This window comes from Perissodus microlepis, chromosome 18 (assembly GCF_051167445.1).
Source record: "Perissodus microlepis isolate ML-2025 ecotype Zambia chromosome 18, ASM5116744v1, whole genome shotgun sequence".
Classification (NCBI taxonomy): Eukaryota; Metazoa; Chordata; class Actinopteri; order Cichliformes; family Cichlidae; genus Perissodus; species Perissodus microlepis.
The window spans coordinates 13,508,957-13,525,333 of record NC_140478.1 but is presented as its reverse complement, the minus strand read 5'-3'; the positions used below and the strand labels follow the sequence as shown (position 1 = coordinate 13,525,333).

Genomic DNA, 16,377 nt, shown 5'->3' with positions numbered 1-16,377 from the left:
AGCTTCTTTTCACAAATTTTGACTCTTGGTCAGTTTTCTTTCTTTCTTTTTAATTTACGTCTCATATTTTGCACTCTGTAGCCGGGCTTCATGACCAGTGAGATACCCATACCCAGTCCTGATGCCCTCTCTCCATCTGGCACGAAGCCAAACTCTCAGTTTTATCCCTCCTATACAGGGAGCAACCCTCGGAGGAGACCCTCACAGGACCCCATAGGTAATAGTGCAAATCATTATTTCAGGCAGGGTGTTGAACGCTTAGAAACCGAATCTTCTGTCACATTTATCGTCTTGTTCTGATCTATTTTAAGGTTGTGTGTACAATCACTTCTCCTGTTGAGGTTTTTAAAAAGTGTCTGAAAAATCTCACTTCTTCTTAGTGAGAGAAAATGAAAATCCTGAGCTCCCAGGGAAGAAAATTGGCCAATAACATCACCTTCATTATCTTTAGATTAGACATTAATGAGCAGTAACAAATGCAGATTGATGGATCAATTCGGCAGGAAGAATCTTCGATTGTGCAATAAGGTCTTTTTGTGTAAGCTGGCTGATATGATTTCCCCTCCTGTCTGCCTCCCCACAGAATCACAGGCAAAAAAGATCAGGAAGGTGCCCCCTGGCCTGCCCTCCTCTGTGAGTACTTCATCCATACTTCAGCCCCATACTGTATCTCAGCCCTTGCATTCACTCCATGCGAGCCCATGTTTTAATGCTTTACGCCCTTTTTCACATTCCATTTGGCATCTGAAGCCGCTCCTTGGCTTGCAGAGCAGTGTAAAAGCTGCAGTACAGGACTTCCAGCTCTTACAGCTGCGCATCTGCACCACCAAGTAAAAAAAGGAATCGGAAAAAAGCCACTCATTCACCCAGTCCCTCATTTGCAGTATGTATTTATAGTGTGTTGTATTTGTAGGCCCTTTACTTTATGACCACATTTCTTTCCCGCTGCCAAGTATACTCGTTAGATCACTGAAGAGAATTCATACTGGGGTTTGATGCTTCTTACTCCTCCTCATTTTTTTCCTCCCACTCTCCCTCTCTGGGCACCCTATTTCCTCATTTTCTCTACCCTCCACCCCACCCCACCCCACCCCACGCCAGCTCTCTCTCCTTCCCCCTCCACCGCCATCACCCGCAAACAACAGCCCTCCCCTTTCTTTCTCCCTCCCTCCCCCTTCCCTCTATCCCAGCTGCCAGAGAAGTTGGCCGCCATCCAGGATACGGCAGATGGTTCAGTAATTAGGAGTGCATCTCTCTGTTCCCTCTTCTCCTCTCCCCACTTTTTTCTCTCCCTTTTCTCTGTGTAATCAAATTATAGAAGAAAACTTCAGTCCATTTGGATTTGAGACTTTCAGACACAGTTTGATACTTGAATTTACAAAGAATGGCCTTGATTGAGAAAGTTGAGGTGCCATCATAAACATGTACCAAATCCAGCTGAAGCTTCCATTATATGGTCACATCGTCCCGTCCTGTCTGTAAACTATTCTCAGCATGTTTCTGTTTAACAGGTTAATATGTAAAAATGGTGGACAGGGCCCATAAAAGTGCCGGCATGATTCATTCAGTACACACACCGCTCTGTGCTCATGCCTGTAAAAATGTTGTAATCCTCTGTTTATTCAATTTAAGTAGTAAAACCAGATAGAAAAAATAGATTCTAACCTTGGATTGAACCCATACTTTTAAGGGCTGTAATCAGGTACCTACTGCATATGTTATTTCAGTTTTGATGTTTCAAATACCCCAGACAAAGTTATTTTTAAGAACATAGTTTTGCTTATCTACAGAATTATGTTCAGAGAATTTTCCAGATGAAGTTTGAGCAAACCCACTTTAAGTGTTTTAAGACAAATGTAAATTAAGTTACTGCATGCCATGCTTGCAACAAGTCACCATATAATTTAGCAGTTACTTAGCTTTATCACACTGAGCATTCAAGGATTGAGCTAAGCTGTGTTTTTGTTTTGTTTTTGTTTTTTTGGTAGGTTTATACATCAGCCTCAGGGGAGGATTTTAACAGAGACAATGCTTGCTACACAGGCTCCAAGACAGGAAACGTCTACCCACCACCATTCTTCATGCAAGGTCAGTTGAAACAACATGTTTTGAAATCCCCCCCCCCCCCCCCCCCCCCCTTTCTTTGTGTTGAGTTGAAAAGTTCAGCCTGACCTAAACACTTTCATAAGGTTTTTGTGAACTGAGAGGTGAATCGCTCACCTATGTAGAAAACAAATATCCTTTATTTTCCTTCATAGCTTTTACAGCAGGGAAATTAGTTGTCTGCTATATTCGTCTGGATGTCCAGATGAACTGTAGATGCTGTCACTGTATGCCAGTAAACACGCTGTGGTGCCGGGGTGTTGAATGGTGCATCACGGTTGAATGAAGTGATCACAGTAATGTGACATGTCTCATATGTAGCCTTCATTGTCCTTTTATCTCTTGTGGCTGGTTTTCTCTCGCCCTTCTTGCTTCCCCCCCCTCACTCTGCTGGATGTCCCCTGACAGAAGGCCTCCACCCGCCCTCCGACCCATGGGGCTCTGCCGGGTCGATGGTTCAGCCTGGTTATTCTGCCATGCTGGGCAACTCCCCCCATCTGAGCCAGCATGGTCCCTTTACTGCCATCAACCCCCAAGACAGACTGGTAAGCTCTGCAGTCACACTTAGGTTTGTTGATGAGGTCAACAATACACATTGAGACAAATGCATCATTAGGAGCTTCTGTCTGCTTCTCTTTTTAAATGGTTTTGTGTGTTTGCTTTCAAGAAACGGCAGCCACTGCCCCTCGCTCCTCAAAATTACCCCCTGCATGCCAGTGAAGTGAGCGGGGCTCATCCTGCTGGCTTCCACTCTGGCTCCAGCAGCTTTGGAGTCCCCAGCCACACACCCCCCATCACTGGCAGCGAAACCATTATGGGTAAATCCTTTAATGTGTGCTCTTTTATTTTATTTTTGAAAAATGCTGGTGTTGTCTTAATTTAAATTATCTGCTATCCTAATTGATGATTATTACTCCGCTCCCCCCTCCATTTAGCAAATCGGGGTGCGATACCCGGAAGTTCAGGTGACGAGATTGGAAAAGCTTTGGCATCTGTAAGGAACAACATATTATAATCACATAGTTTTAAATATTAAACATGATTGCTCTGTTTTATAATACATATAAATTATTATATTGCATTTCAGTAAATTAAAAAAACAAAATTCTGTGTCCAGATCTATCCTTCAGACCCAAACAGCAACACTTTCCCTCCGTCCCCTTCAACTCCCTCTGGCTCTCCTCAGGCTTTATCAGGTAAGTCAGTGACTGTAGTCCTTTAATCCTGAGGCCTCAAGGTCAGCTGGGCCTCAGCTGGCTGTTTTGTAGCTTTGTTTGTTCAAACCATGTATTTGTTCTTTCCTGTGCTACCCCGCAAGGCCATGATACATACTTTGAAAAACCTGTTGTTTTCACTATGGCGATGCATGAACAGTTTAAAGTGACAGTGCAACTCCATCTGTTGGGTTAAACATGGAAGTAATGCATATTGTTCAAGCCTTTAATTTTGTGTAAAAAGGGATGTTAACTTTCTTGTGTTAAGTTAAGCCATGAACTGTTTCAGTGCCGTCAATAGATTCCAATACTTCTCATTTCTTACATTACATGGAAAACTAAAATGCTACCTTGGATATATCTTGTGACCTGCTGGACTTTTTTAATGTGGAGTACTGTTGATTACCAGTTCAAGTTAGAAACATAGATGGGAGTAATCTTAGCTCGTGAACTTTTGCCACGTGTCATTGAGTTCATGAAGGCCTTTTTCTTGCATTGGCACTGTACAAACATAGAACTGAGATAAGTTTGGCATCCAAGATTATCTTGACATTTAGGTCATCAGATTTGGCTGCGCGTTGGTAGTAAGGAATGGTTCAGTTATTCACCAAACCCTTAACACTATTTTTTTCATATTTTATTAAACCCTTGCTGTAAATGCAGGTGTTTCTGCCACAAACAGGGATATTTTCTCTGGACGTACTGTAATTGGGGTGATATAACTACCCCATTCACAGCTTAACCTTCACTTGATCTTTCTCACACACATACACCAGCCAAATATAGCTTATGAGAGAGGAAGGGAAAATACCGTAAAAATAAAAAGAGGGTGGGTCGCTTCCTTATTTGTATATGCGTTCAGTCCATGCATGAGCTCATCACCACCTAATTCATCAACACTTCTGTTGAATTAAGAAGCAAAGTAATAAAAGTGATACGTATTAGATTATATTGGACAGAGAAATTTCTTTGAAAATTTTAATAAGTTTATACTCAATACCATTCCATATCTATTGTATCTATATCTTCACATTTACTTGATGTCTCTTTCACATTACAGCAGTTTCACGTGTTGAGTTTCAGAAAATTACAGCCCGGTTTTTCTCAGTTTCTCAGCAGTGGATGGTTGGCCACACATGACAATGAACATGATTGGTCCACTTACAGTGAAGGCAGTGAGTCTGTGTTACCTTATTCACTAGAAATGTCTGCATTTCTTTTGAATTTTGGCCATTTAAACATAGATTGCACTTAAATGACTAATAATAACCATGGTGAACTGCGATCTGTTATTGGCCATTACACTTAAGAGACGATATTACACATGAGCCATGTTGTTAAAATTAACAACTGTTTGAACAGTGAGTTCAGATCGTGCTTGTTGTTTGTTCAGCAGTCTGACGTTATGGAGGCGGAAAAAGGTGGGGATGGTGGCTTTTGCATTCCTAGTGGGTAGCAGTACATGTTATGGATCAACATTTTAGCTAATAGTGCTTTTTGGGACTAGTTGTCAAATTAAACTATGTAACTTGCAAATTGGTTCTACAGTATAGATAGAAGTGAGAATAATGCAATAAAATGTAAACATCAAATGAGTTATAATTGTATTTACATTAGACAAGTAAAAAAATTTCCTCTTGGGAATAACCCAAAACAACTTTAGTGGGCAAAAATGAAAAATCTAACAACAAAAGTAGTTTAAGTGGCACACAACTTAAAAACCTAACATATGAAATGCAATCTTAAGTATGCATGTTATTTTCACTTGGCCACTGTCACATGACAGTGACGTTAACAGAACTTCAATTTTGGACCTATGGGTCTGTTCCTATCTGCATGTCTGCATCATGGCTCGTTGTGGAGAACAAATACTAGAATATTTAAAAGCCTGATTAACGACATTCACCATGATGATAAACACAGTTGGAGAAGGTAAAGAAGATGCTAAACAAGTTGACTTTGATAATTTAGCTTTGAGTCACTAAACACGTGCTAAATGAAATCAAACGTATGTATTGTGCAAAAATCTCTTTGTATGTGATGCTTTGCATCTAGGTTGTTGAAGCATCTTGCGAACTTGCCACAGTTATACTGCAGATTTAAGCTGCGTCTTCAGTCGCATACTGGCTCAGTGGTGTTGAAATCGGGGCTGTGTAGGGGCGTATCAGGACTTCCTGTTCTTGTGTTCAACGTTGTTTTCATGTTGCGCATTGAACTCGGGAAAGATCAGCGTTAACCTTCGACTGAAAGGCCAAAGCTGCAAGGAATGTGTTCAATGCGTCACTGCTTTTTTCTTTTCTTTTCTTTTTTTTTTTTTTTTTTTTTTTGTCCCGTTTTCAAGAGTATACGAACATATTTCCTGATGTTAACAGAAAAGAGAACATAACCATCTAAGACAGGATAAAACTTTAGCATGAGGACACGACTGTTTGCACAGTGATGCAAAATATTTTCTCTACATATGAATATCTCTAAAGGTAAACCTAATAGGCCTTTATGCAAGACAAGCATAACATGTAGCTAAACATTGTATGGAGACTGTTACTCGTTACTTACTTTAAAGGACCCCAGGTGCATCAATAATAAGAGAGAAAACTTCCCGCTGACTACTACAAATTGTAGGGCTTTTTTTCTGAATAACCTTGTGATTTTTGTTTCTCAGGCTCTGCATCCCAGTGGACTCGATCCTCTGGTCAGGCCACACCTTCACCTAACTTTGATGGGGGAATTCAGTCTATGGTGAGTAGGTTTTTCACTCTTCATTTTTGTCAGAGATTAGAGTTGTACAACCCTTTATGCCTCGTCTTGCCTCATCATTCCACTGTTCTTCTTTCTCTGTTACAGAGTAAAATGGAGGACCACCTGGATGAAGCCATCAATGTTCTTCAGCGTCACGCTAGCGGGCCAGGACTTGCTGAAATTCATGGCCTGCTGCAGTCGGGCTTAGGGTTACCGCCAGGCTTGTTGGTTACCGCTGGCAGTGCAGCCGGACTTCCCAGTCGCCTGCAGGGAATGGTGAGATTCATGAATAGTGTGAAAGAAAAGCTGAAGAAATGTAATATTTTAGTTTAATTCCAAAGTACATAGCGAAAGTGGTATGCCCATTTTTGCTACTGTTATGCCAGTATTAAGATTAATTTCTGTTTCAAGGTGTCTGGTCACCACGAGGACTCTGCTAGTCTGCCATCTAGTGGGGGACTTTTGCATGGGCACCATGGCTCTGCATCTGTGCCACCAGGCTCTCAGCATGAAGGCTTTACAGGTGCGACTTTCTTTTCATGGTGTCTTCCTGTTTTGTACAGCATGTCTTCTAATACTGCCAAACAAAATGAAAATAGCTAAAGTTGTGCCGCTGTATAAAACCGGGGATAGACGCCACTTCACAAATTACAGGCCTGTTTCTTTACTACCACAATTCTCCAAAATCCTAGAAAACCTGTTTAATAAACGATTAGACAAATTCTTAGATAAATATAAATTACTCTCTGACAGTCAATATGGATTCAGATCAAAAAGATCAACATCTCTGGCATTAATCGAATCAATTGAGGAGATTACAAATGCTATAGATCAGAAACAGTATGCAGCTGGAGTATTTCTGGATCTCAAGAAAGCATTCGACACAATCAATCATGACATATTAATTAATAAACTGGAACGGTACGGGATCAGGGGGGTTGTACTGCAATGGGTGAAAAATTATTTAAGTGACAGGAAACAATTTGTGAAGCTGGGTGTCCATTCCTCATCATGCTTGGACATTGCTTGTGGTGTTCCACAAGGCTCTGTACTGGGTCCAAAATTATTTATTATTTATATAAATGATATTTGTAAGGCATCTGATATATTAAAATTAGTATTATTTGCAGATGACACAAATATTTTTTGTTCTGGGGGGAATCTAAAGGAGCTGCTGGATACAATTACTTCAGAAATGTGCAAAATTAAAAAATGGTTTAACAGGAACAAACTATCGCTAAATCTAAGTAAAACTAAAATTATCTTATTTGGGAATTCCCTTAGAAATGCACAAGTGCAGATTCATTTAGATGGTGTGGAAATTGAAAGAGTACTTGAACATAAGTTTCTTGGTGTGATTATAGATGATAAATTAAACTGGAAGTCTCATATAAATCATATACATAACAAAATTTCAAGAAGTGTCTCAATCTTGAGTAAAGTAAAACACATTCTGGACCACAAATCACTCCACATTCTCTATTGTTCCCTGATTGCACCGTATTTGAATTACTGTGCAGAGGTTTGGGGCAATACTTACAAATGTTCGCTATCATCAATCTTTATATTACAAAAAAGGGCCATAAGGATAATCCATAAAACTGGTTACAGAGATCATACAAATCCACTATTCTTAAAATCAAAAATTCTAAAATTCACAGATCTGGTTCATTTTCTCACTGCACAAATTATATATAAAGCAATAAATAACCTGCTTCCTGACAATATTCTAAAAATGTTTTCTAAAAGGGAACGGGGATACAATTTGAGGGGAATTAAATTTAAAACATCCTCGTATCCGTACAACATTAAAAAGTTTTTGCATCTCTGTGTGTGGAGTGAAGCTGTGGAACAGACTAAGTAAAGATATGAAGCAATGTCCAAGCATGGCGCAGTTTAAAAAGCGGTTTAAGGATATGGTTTTTACAGGGTACAGGGAAAAGGTAGAGATTTGATAGGGTGTTCTTGTCTAACATTTTCATGTGTGTGCGGGTGCACGGGTATGCTGGTATGGGTATATATATATATTTGTAGGTTGTGTATCCTTGAGGTGTTAATGGGGTTATTGAAAATGTGTATATGTGCGTATGTGTATATACGTATGTATGGATAGATAGAAACATATATGTATATATATATTAAAAAAAAAAAATTACACATAACATATAATGTAATTGCAAGGAGGTATTCTATTGATACTAGATAGTGGAAAAGGGGTGGGATTAAATAAGCTTATGCTTCTTCCTGCTCCTTTTTGAACATGAACGTTATTTGGAGTTGTGGTTGCTCGTTTTCCTTTTGTTTTGCTTTGTTCATTTGTCTCTTTTAATTCTATTTTGTTGTACTTTTTCAACATGTTCAAAATAAAGATTCAATCAATCAATCAAATACTACACCTCTTTTTGACTGTGTATTGTTTCTTTCAGTGTTTTATAAAAATATTGTTCCTCAGTAACTTTTGTTTCTGGACTGTGTGTAGGCCTACCTGGTAACATAAATCGCCCCGCCGCTGGTATCAAACAAGAGCTGAAGGACGACGATGAGAACTGCTCCATGACAGACAAGTCGGAAGATGAGAAAAAAGAAATGAAGAACCGCTCTCGAACAAGGTGCACAGAATCTTAAACCTTATTTTTATTAATGCATGTAATCCTGTTTGTTAAATCTCACTCTGTATTGTAAATTTGACAGGGACTCAGTCTAGTTGTTACTTACTGGTAAAGCTTTTTAGCTTTAGCGATAGTGTCTTATATCAGATGTACAACAAGTGAACTGTACCCATACTGTTGTTTCCTACCTCCTCCTCTACCATGACTCCTCACTAGTCTGGATGAGGAGGATGACGATGAAGATCTACCAGTGGAGATTAAGGCTGAGCGGGAGAAAGTGCGGAGGTTGGCAAACAACACCCGCGAACGGCTACGTGTGCGGGACATCAACGAGGCTTTTAAGGAGCTGGGCCGCATGTGTCAGCTCCATCTGAACAATGAGAAACCACAAACCAAACTGATCATACTGCAACAGGCTGTTAACATTATACTCAACCTGGAGCAGCAAGTTCGAGGTCAGTGGGTGTCCAAGGAGGAAGGAAGTGGAGGGGAAGGGCATCTTTATAAAATAAAACATCCATATGGCTTCACTTTCCAGCTTCATGTCCTACTATTCTAATATTAAAGCCATCTTGTTGGGATGGTTGTTACTCCATCCACAGTCTTAAACATACCGACTGGTTTTAAACGTTAGTCTTTATGCACCATTTCCTAAAATGGCCAATAAGAAAGGACATGTGAGTAGCAAGTCAAGCTGTCTGGCTGTTTTTAAGACAAGCCCATTCTCCAATAAATCGTAAAAGTTTAATTTTCCTGTAACACACACAGGACTGCTGTGTGTTCTGCAAAGCCTCAAAGCTAGTTGCTTGTTTCAGAGAAAGTGCTTACATGTCTGTCTGCTTCATTTTTGGACAACATTAACAACTTTTGTCTGCTTTTTTTTTTTTTTTTTTTTTTTTTTTTTTTTTGCTATTGTCTCATTATGCTTTTATTCACCTATTAAGTTATTTCAGCATTTTAATGTCTTTAATCTCTCACAGTGTCCTTTACAGCATGCAAGCAGGGCTCTGTGCTGTGTATTAACCCACCTTTGTAGCACTGTTTTTGTGCTGCGTGTGTTGCTCTTTCAAGCATTTAAGTCTCTAGCTTTGCTTTACTGTGTAAAATAAAAAGGAATCGTTTCGCCAGTCATTCTCCCCTCCCCTTTTATTTTCTTTACAGATGCCAACCGCGACCTACTCTTCCTCTCATTCCGATAAATACATCTCCCGCTGCTGATGTATTTAACATGACACCTTCAGTGTATCTCATTGTGTGTTTCTTCTGTGTCTTTCTGCGTAGTGCATTTCGGCACAGGGTGTTGCTTCCTCTCTCTCCTTTTCTGTCTCACTTGCCATAACTTCTCTCATTCTGCTGGACAGTCACAATAATCCCCTCAACTTCCACCCTGGACCCAAATGACCGAAAGCTTTTTTTTGGTGATTAGGTACCCTAAAAACACCCTAAAAACTGGTGATGCTGGTCAGCTGTTGCATTTTGATCCAGTTCAGGCTTGAAGTCCCTGAGTGTTGAGTCTTCAACCTAAAACCTTAAGTGATTTTAACTCAAGCAGATTTTATGTGCCCATGCGCGCACACTCCTGCAGTACAGCTCCGCTGAGATCTTCATTGGACGTTTAATTGGTCTCTTTGTGGGAGTTTGCAGTTAGTGCGTCAAATTTTTCCTGGTAACAGGAAATTAGCTTAAATTTTTTTTAAAACCAGTCTAACTGGAATTTTAGTGAGACCACCTTGCCTAGGTTCAGTGAGGGTTGTGATTTGGGTTTGTTAACCAGCCCCTCCAACCCCCCACCTGTCCTCCCAGCTGCAGCCTTGTCTCGGTGACCGATGAGAACCTGACTGCTGAGGAGAAGGAGCAGAGGGAGCGTGAGCGCCGCCTTGCTAACAACGCTAGGGAGAGAGTGCGTGTTCGTGACATAAACGAAGCCTTCAGAGAGCTGGGCAGGATGTGTCAGGTCCACCTGCAGAGCGACAAGGCCCAGACCAAGCTGGTCATCCTGCAACAGGCTGTCCAGGTCATACTGGGTCTGGAGAAGCAGGTGCGAGGTAGGTCAGCCAATTCAGAACAATCTGATTCCAACAGGCAGCCAGCCATCTCTCAAACATAGCTGGACATAAGTCGCTAGGTAGTCACCCAAAGGACATTCTCTTCTGTTCCTGCTGAAAGTGTAAATTGCAGTTTTCTCTTTGCCTTTATCGCATGCGTGTTGTTGTTTTTTTTTTTAAGGGGGGGGGGAGAGAAAGGGAGAGCATCTGAGGAAGTAAATCCCTGCTTTTCTGCCAGACACCTGCAGCTTCTGCCATACTTTCCATTCTCACGTCTTGCTTTTCTCTTTTATATCCCTCTTCTGTAATAAACCATTTGTATGTTCATAACTCTGCTGTGTATGATCTGTAAGGATTTCTCTAAGCTTAACAAGTCCAGTTTTGTGTGTTTTTAATGAATACATCTTTTTTAAATTTTTATTCAAGAGCGTAATTTGAACCCAAAGGCTGCCTGCCTCAAGAGGAGGGAGGAGGAGAAAGTGTCCTGTGTGGACCCCCAGATGCAGCTTAGTGGGGGTCACCCAGCTGTAGGGGGAGATGGACACAACTCTGTGAGCCATATGTAACTCTTAGGTGAGTTTGCAGACTACGTGGATGTCAAACTCATTTTACACTGTGGCCCACATACAGCTGACTTATTTGATGTGGACCGGACCAACAAAACTCCCCTTTCTGTTAGTGGAAAGAAGTTTAACTACACATTCAATCCCTGAGATGTCTTAACATAAGAATAATCTGTCAGCATGACTGTTTGGGCATAAATTATAAGAGGGACATGTGTAGAAATGTGTGGCTCACTTGCTTAACATGTCCTGTAATTATAATACAGAATCTCCAAAAGTTGAATCTGTTCATCTGGACGTAGCGTTTTGTGGGAGAAACGTTTCAGTCTCCTGAAGAAGTCACTTGGATGAGCGACGAAACGTTTCTCCCACAAAACGCTACGTCCAGATGAACAGATTCAACTTTTGGAGATTTACTTTCCTGGATGATTGAGAATACATCAAGACATATAAAACAGAATCTTTGTAAATTCACAGAATTGGGAAAAAAGGAACTTCTTTGTTATTTAGTTGTGTATCTGTTACTTAATTTGATATGTTATGAATGGCCATGGTGGAGGTCTTTATCCACAGGAAAAGATGTAAAACTTGTAAAAATACATTTTTAAGTCCAAACATCTATGGCTTTCTTTATAAATATCCAAAGCCATCCAGTGGGCCAGTTTGGAGTCTTTACCAGGCTCATTCTGTCCCCCAAACCTTATGTTTGACACCCCTGACCTACAGTGAGAACATCTTGTTCTTCCGTCTTATATGTTGTTTGTTTTCGGTGCTTATTTCAGTTTGTAGAAGAAGCAAATTTTCTTTCTTCTTTTCTCTTCTAGTTCCTGTCGATTGTACAGCCCTAAGAACAAGTGGCCTTAATATTTCATAGTCATGGATCTCAGCGTGTTAATCGACTGTTGGAAAACACACGCACACACCTCATTACTGACTAAGCAGGTGGCCACATTCCTGACGATGAATCCAAGAATAACAAGCACACTGATACAAAAAGCGAAGAAGATTTACTGATCTCCACACAGAAACACGTTGAACTGAGGGCACTGGTTTAAAGAGAGTGGAAACTGGACATAAGGACATTCTTATGATCATCGTGGTTTTGTAAGACATTTAAAAAATTTCTTTATGCTTTGGGAGCAAAACTTGTTTGGATCAAATGAAGCGTTCGGATCAATTGCTCATGAGAGCAAAGTTAGGATTTGTATTGATGGATCATTATCGCCATTCCCATCAGAAAAAAGGAGGTCTTACATTCTTCACAAGAAAAAAGGGTGGATTTATCTGTTTAATTACACCAGAAGTGGGCTTTATGCATAGTGTTGATGAAAATAATAAATATTCTCTTGACTTAATTGAAGAGGCAGCTTACACCTGCCAGTGGAAGCTGACTGCTCTTTTTGCCATGCTGGTAATCCGGGCTGTATTTCCTACATTTATTAAAGCGGCTGAGAAGGCGTCGCACACTCGCACTGGGTTCATGTTTGCTCTTTAAGTGTGGAGCCGACCTGAAAGTCCTACACATCTGTTACTGTCACTGCCATGCAAATGGAATGGAAAGACTAGAAGAGACAAACACGTGACTCTGTGCAGAACCCACAGTGCTGTTGAATCAAACATGCACACCGACACGCCAACCCCTGTCCGCCCGTGAGGACTTGAGCATCCTTCTCAGGTTCAGCCGCATCAGCCTGCCAACATCCAATCGTATATAAAGATGCTGTTACAGCACGTAAACCTTACTTAACACAAGTCTCAGAACAGTTTGTGTTGTGGTATATTACATTTTGCTAGAAGACAGAAATAACTGAGTATTTAAAGGGATCATGAGTGTTACTGCCACCTTTTGGAGAATTTATTGCCACTGACTGACTTGTTTTGGTTACTCAGTGTTTGGTGTTTTGTTTTTTCCCCTTCTGAACAATTGCAGAGCCTGTTATAAGGATCTTCCTCTTGTAGAACTGATTTGTCATTGTTGTTTTTTTTTTACTCTGTATGATAGTTGTAAGAGTTTTGTTTGTATCATTTAAAATGTTTTTGTTTGTTTAAATTGTTTTGAGTGTAAGATGACCCCGTTTAGATTCCAGGAACAAAGTGAGGTGTTTTCTTTAGTGCCAGATGTGGGGGGTAAAAAAAATATTAGAAATGGCTGCAACATCACATGTTGTGACTCTAATTTTTTATTTTATTTTATTTTTTTTAACTCTTTGAACACAAACCTGTCAGGCCATTTGTAGTTTGATTGTTCTGCTGTTTGACAGTTTCTCTTAAAATGAAATTTAATGGGTTTTTTCTTTAGCTTACCCCCTTCTGCTTTCCCTGATGTCAGACTCTTTGATGAGCCTGTTGATTAGTTTCTGAAGAAGGTGCAGAAGGGGCGGTCTGCACAATCTGCAACAAAATTTGCTGTTTCATATTAATATGAAGCATAAAAAAATAAAAAAGGGTGGCCTTGGTCATTTTCCTGACTGTGGGAGTTTTGATATTGGTTTCTCACCAGTGCCTGAATATGTCTCTGCTACACGGTGGATAATGTTGCATTTAAGGATTTGTAGGTTATACCTTTTTTTCCCCCCCTTAAATAATAAGAGATGTATAAAAGCATATGCACTTCAGCAAAACCGGTCAGTGTCTCAAACACCTAAATGAAGAGTCACTCTCTGTGACCAGCTTCTGTGTGTGTGCGTATGTCTCATGAGATGTAAGATGACTTATCTGGTCTACAACGTTGATGCTGAAAACTGTACTTCTTGCCTTTTGTGTTCAGAATTTTACTTATGATTTTGTTCTGAACTGGCATGTGCATTGATACATATGTACAGCTGTATGATATGTCCTTATCAGCTTTATCATTGCAAGCTGATACTGATTTGTAACAGTATTTGTCATTATTTCACAAAGTTGGCCTGTGGAGAAGCCCCCAAATATCATTTTCTTTGCCACTCACTCTGGTCTTTTTCCCTCTACAATAACATGTGTGTGTGTTTGTGATGTGGTTTATTGCTACTGAACACTTTGATTTCTTTACATGAAAGATGCAGTAAATCTGTATCAAACACATGCACCTGACCCTTTCTGTCCACCACAACAGATGACCTGCTATAGATCTGTCTTCACTCATGTTTGAGGACAACATCTATGTAGGCTATGTCCTCAAAGTGCCTCCAGTTTCCTATTTTTTTATATATAAAGTAGATATTGAGAACTGTTGTGTATATAACAGTAATGTAGCAATAAATGTGCCATTTTTATTAACAAAACCTTCCCCTTTTTAGTGTCTTGGTTTTTGAATATACTGCATTACCTGGGTGAATCAGGATCTGTTTGATCTACTCAAATGTTTTCCAGCCATGTTTAAAGATGTAAAAAAAAATTATCTGCTGCATTTTTATACATCTTTATAAAAATCTGTTATGTCAGCTATAATTGCTGCACTTTTAACATTCAGTTTATCTGCTCACAAGGTTTTAACATCAGCACATTTTCTGTCATTACAAATCCTGAATCTGTGACTGCCTGAGACGTCCACACGAACCTTCATTCTTAATGTCCCTGCAGTTCAGGCGTGCATGTGTACAGTTGGGTCCAGAATTTGTTGGATAAAGAAATTTTTTTTTTGCAGTTTTGCTTCTGTGCACCAAAATATTTAATATAATATTTAATTTTAAATGCAATGATAGCTGAAGTCCTGATTTTCAGCTGGGCTGAAGGGCTTTAATAAAACATTTGCATTAATTGTTTAGGAGTTGGAGTGCCCAATTTTAAGAGCCTCCATATTAACTGGACAACACAAAACTCGTAATGTAAGTTGTCAGGTTTTTAATGCTTGGAGTTAGTGAATATCTGCCTGAAGTCGAGTACAAATAGGCTTCACCAAATGCTGTTTCCTCCATTCCTCCAGACACTGTTAGTACTTGTTTGTTGGACTCTCTGACTTCTGTTTAGTCCTCAGTAACTGAAGCGGATGCACTGTTGGGTTGAGGTCAAGTGACTGACTTGGCCATTGCTTTTGTAGTTTCCTTTTGGGTCATTATCTGTTTGCACTGCCCAATTAGTTTTGCAGCAATCTTTACAGTGAGTACACTTTATAATTCATCCTGCTGCTTCTATCAGCAGTCACATCATCAGTAAACACCAGTGACCCAGTATCACTGGCAACCATAGATGGTCATGCCATGATGGTGCCTCCACCATTTGGGACAGATCATGTGGGTACACGTTAAACTTGGTTTCATCCTCAGTTGTCTTCTGTGGTCTTGCAGGGTTTTTTTAGTGTTGCTGAACTGACCCAGTGCATTTCTTCTTTTAAAGAACCAAATTGCTGATTTTACGTCTCCTGATAGATTTATTTTGTTCTTTCAGTCTAATGATGGCCTCCTTCACTTCCACTGACATGTCTGTGGCCCTCGTGTTTAAAACGACAGTGAAAATCTATTGAATGCAAATTTAAATAATGCAGATTATGCAAATTCAACACTTAGAATCGGTTTCAGATATCACATCTGCATCGTTTGTTGTGAAATAAGGGAACAGGCCTCACCCACCCATGAAACTGCTCATCAGCCAATTTTCCCATTACTTTTTAGCCTCTGTAATGGGGACTTTGTATACAAATGGCTGTAATTCTTAAACTTTATATTGATTTATTGATTATTATATTGATTTTTTTTTATTTAAAATATACTGTGGTGGCAAAATAAATTGTCTATGTTCAACAAAGTATGGCCCTAACTGAATGCAGCGTGTATATTTTATTTTTGAGCTGGAAAAATCAAACCAGTCTGGGAACCAGATCTGAGCACACACATTTTGTTTTCTCTGGCCCCTACACAGAGCCAGGTAAGTCTCCACACGTGCTTCACATTTGCAAGCAATACCCCCGTACTTCACTAAAAACCTTACACCTTAAACTAATGAATTCAAAAAAATCTTATATACACACGCTTCTCATCTGTGAAATTTGAAAACATTTAAAAGCACAGTAACACCTGAAACCAGATGCAGTACTTGTTTCTCAGTCCACTAGGGTGCATACATGCGCTGTCAGCTGTGTCCATAAAATCCGTCACTGTCCTCTCAAAAATTACACGGCAACTTGTGACAG

General features: G+C 39.9%; 1 protein-coding gene across 5 annotated transcripts in view; it reads left to right on the top strand.

Annotated features, from left to right (window-relative positions):
- Positions 1–14,533, top strand: part of tcf3a (transcription factor 3a) — a 28,159-nt gene extending 13,626 nt beyond the window's left edge. For 3 of the 5 annotated variants that reach the window (XM_084911894.1, XM_084911891.1, XM_084911892.1), the window contains 14 exons: positions 82–217; positions 584–633; positions 1,989–2,088; positions 2,512–2,648; positions 2,771–2,921; positions 3,039–3,097; positions 3,221–3,299; positions 5,980–6,056; positions 6,162–6,332; positions 6,468–6,579; positions 8,536–8,665; positions 10,469–10,710; positions 11,137–11,283; positions 12,098–14,533. In XM_084911894.1, coding sequence (XP_084768020.1) covers positions 82–217; positions 584–633; positions 1,989–2,088; positions 2,512–2,648; positions 2,771–2,921; positions 3,039–3,097; positions 3,221–3,299; positions 5,980–6,056; positions 6,162–6,332; positions 6,468–6,579; positions 8,536–8,665; positions 10,469–10,710; positions 11,137–11,276 — 1,584 coding nt within the window. In that variant the 3' untranslated portion in view covers positions 11,277–11,283; positions 12,098–14,533. Of the gene's footprint in view, positions 1–81; positions 218–583; positions 634–1,988; positions 2,089–2,511; positions 2,649–2,770; positions 2,922–3,038; positions 3,098–3,220; positions 3,300–5,979; positions 6,057–6,161; positions 6,333–6,467; positions 6,580–8,535; positions 8,666–8,881; positions 9,121–10,468; positions 10,711–11,136; positions 11,284–12,097 lie in introns of all 5 variants that reach the window. The other 2 variants (XM_084911895.1, XM_084911893.1) reach the window with 2 other exon arrangements.
- The last annotated feature ends 1,844 nt before the right edge of the window (positions 14,534–16,377 follow it).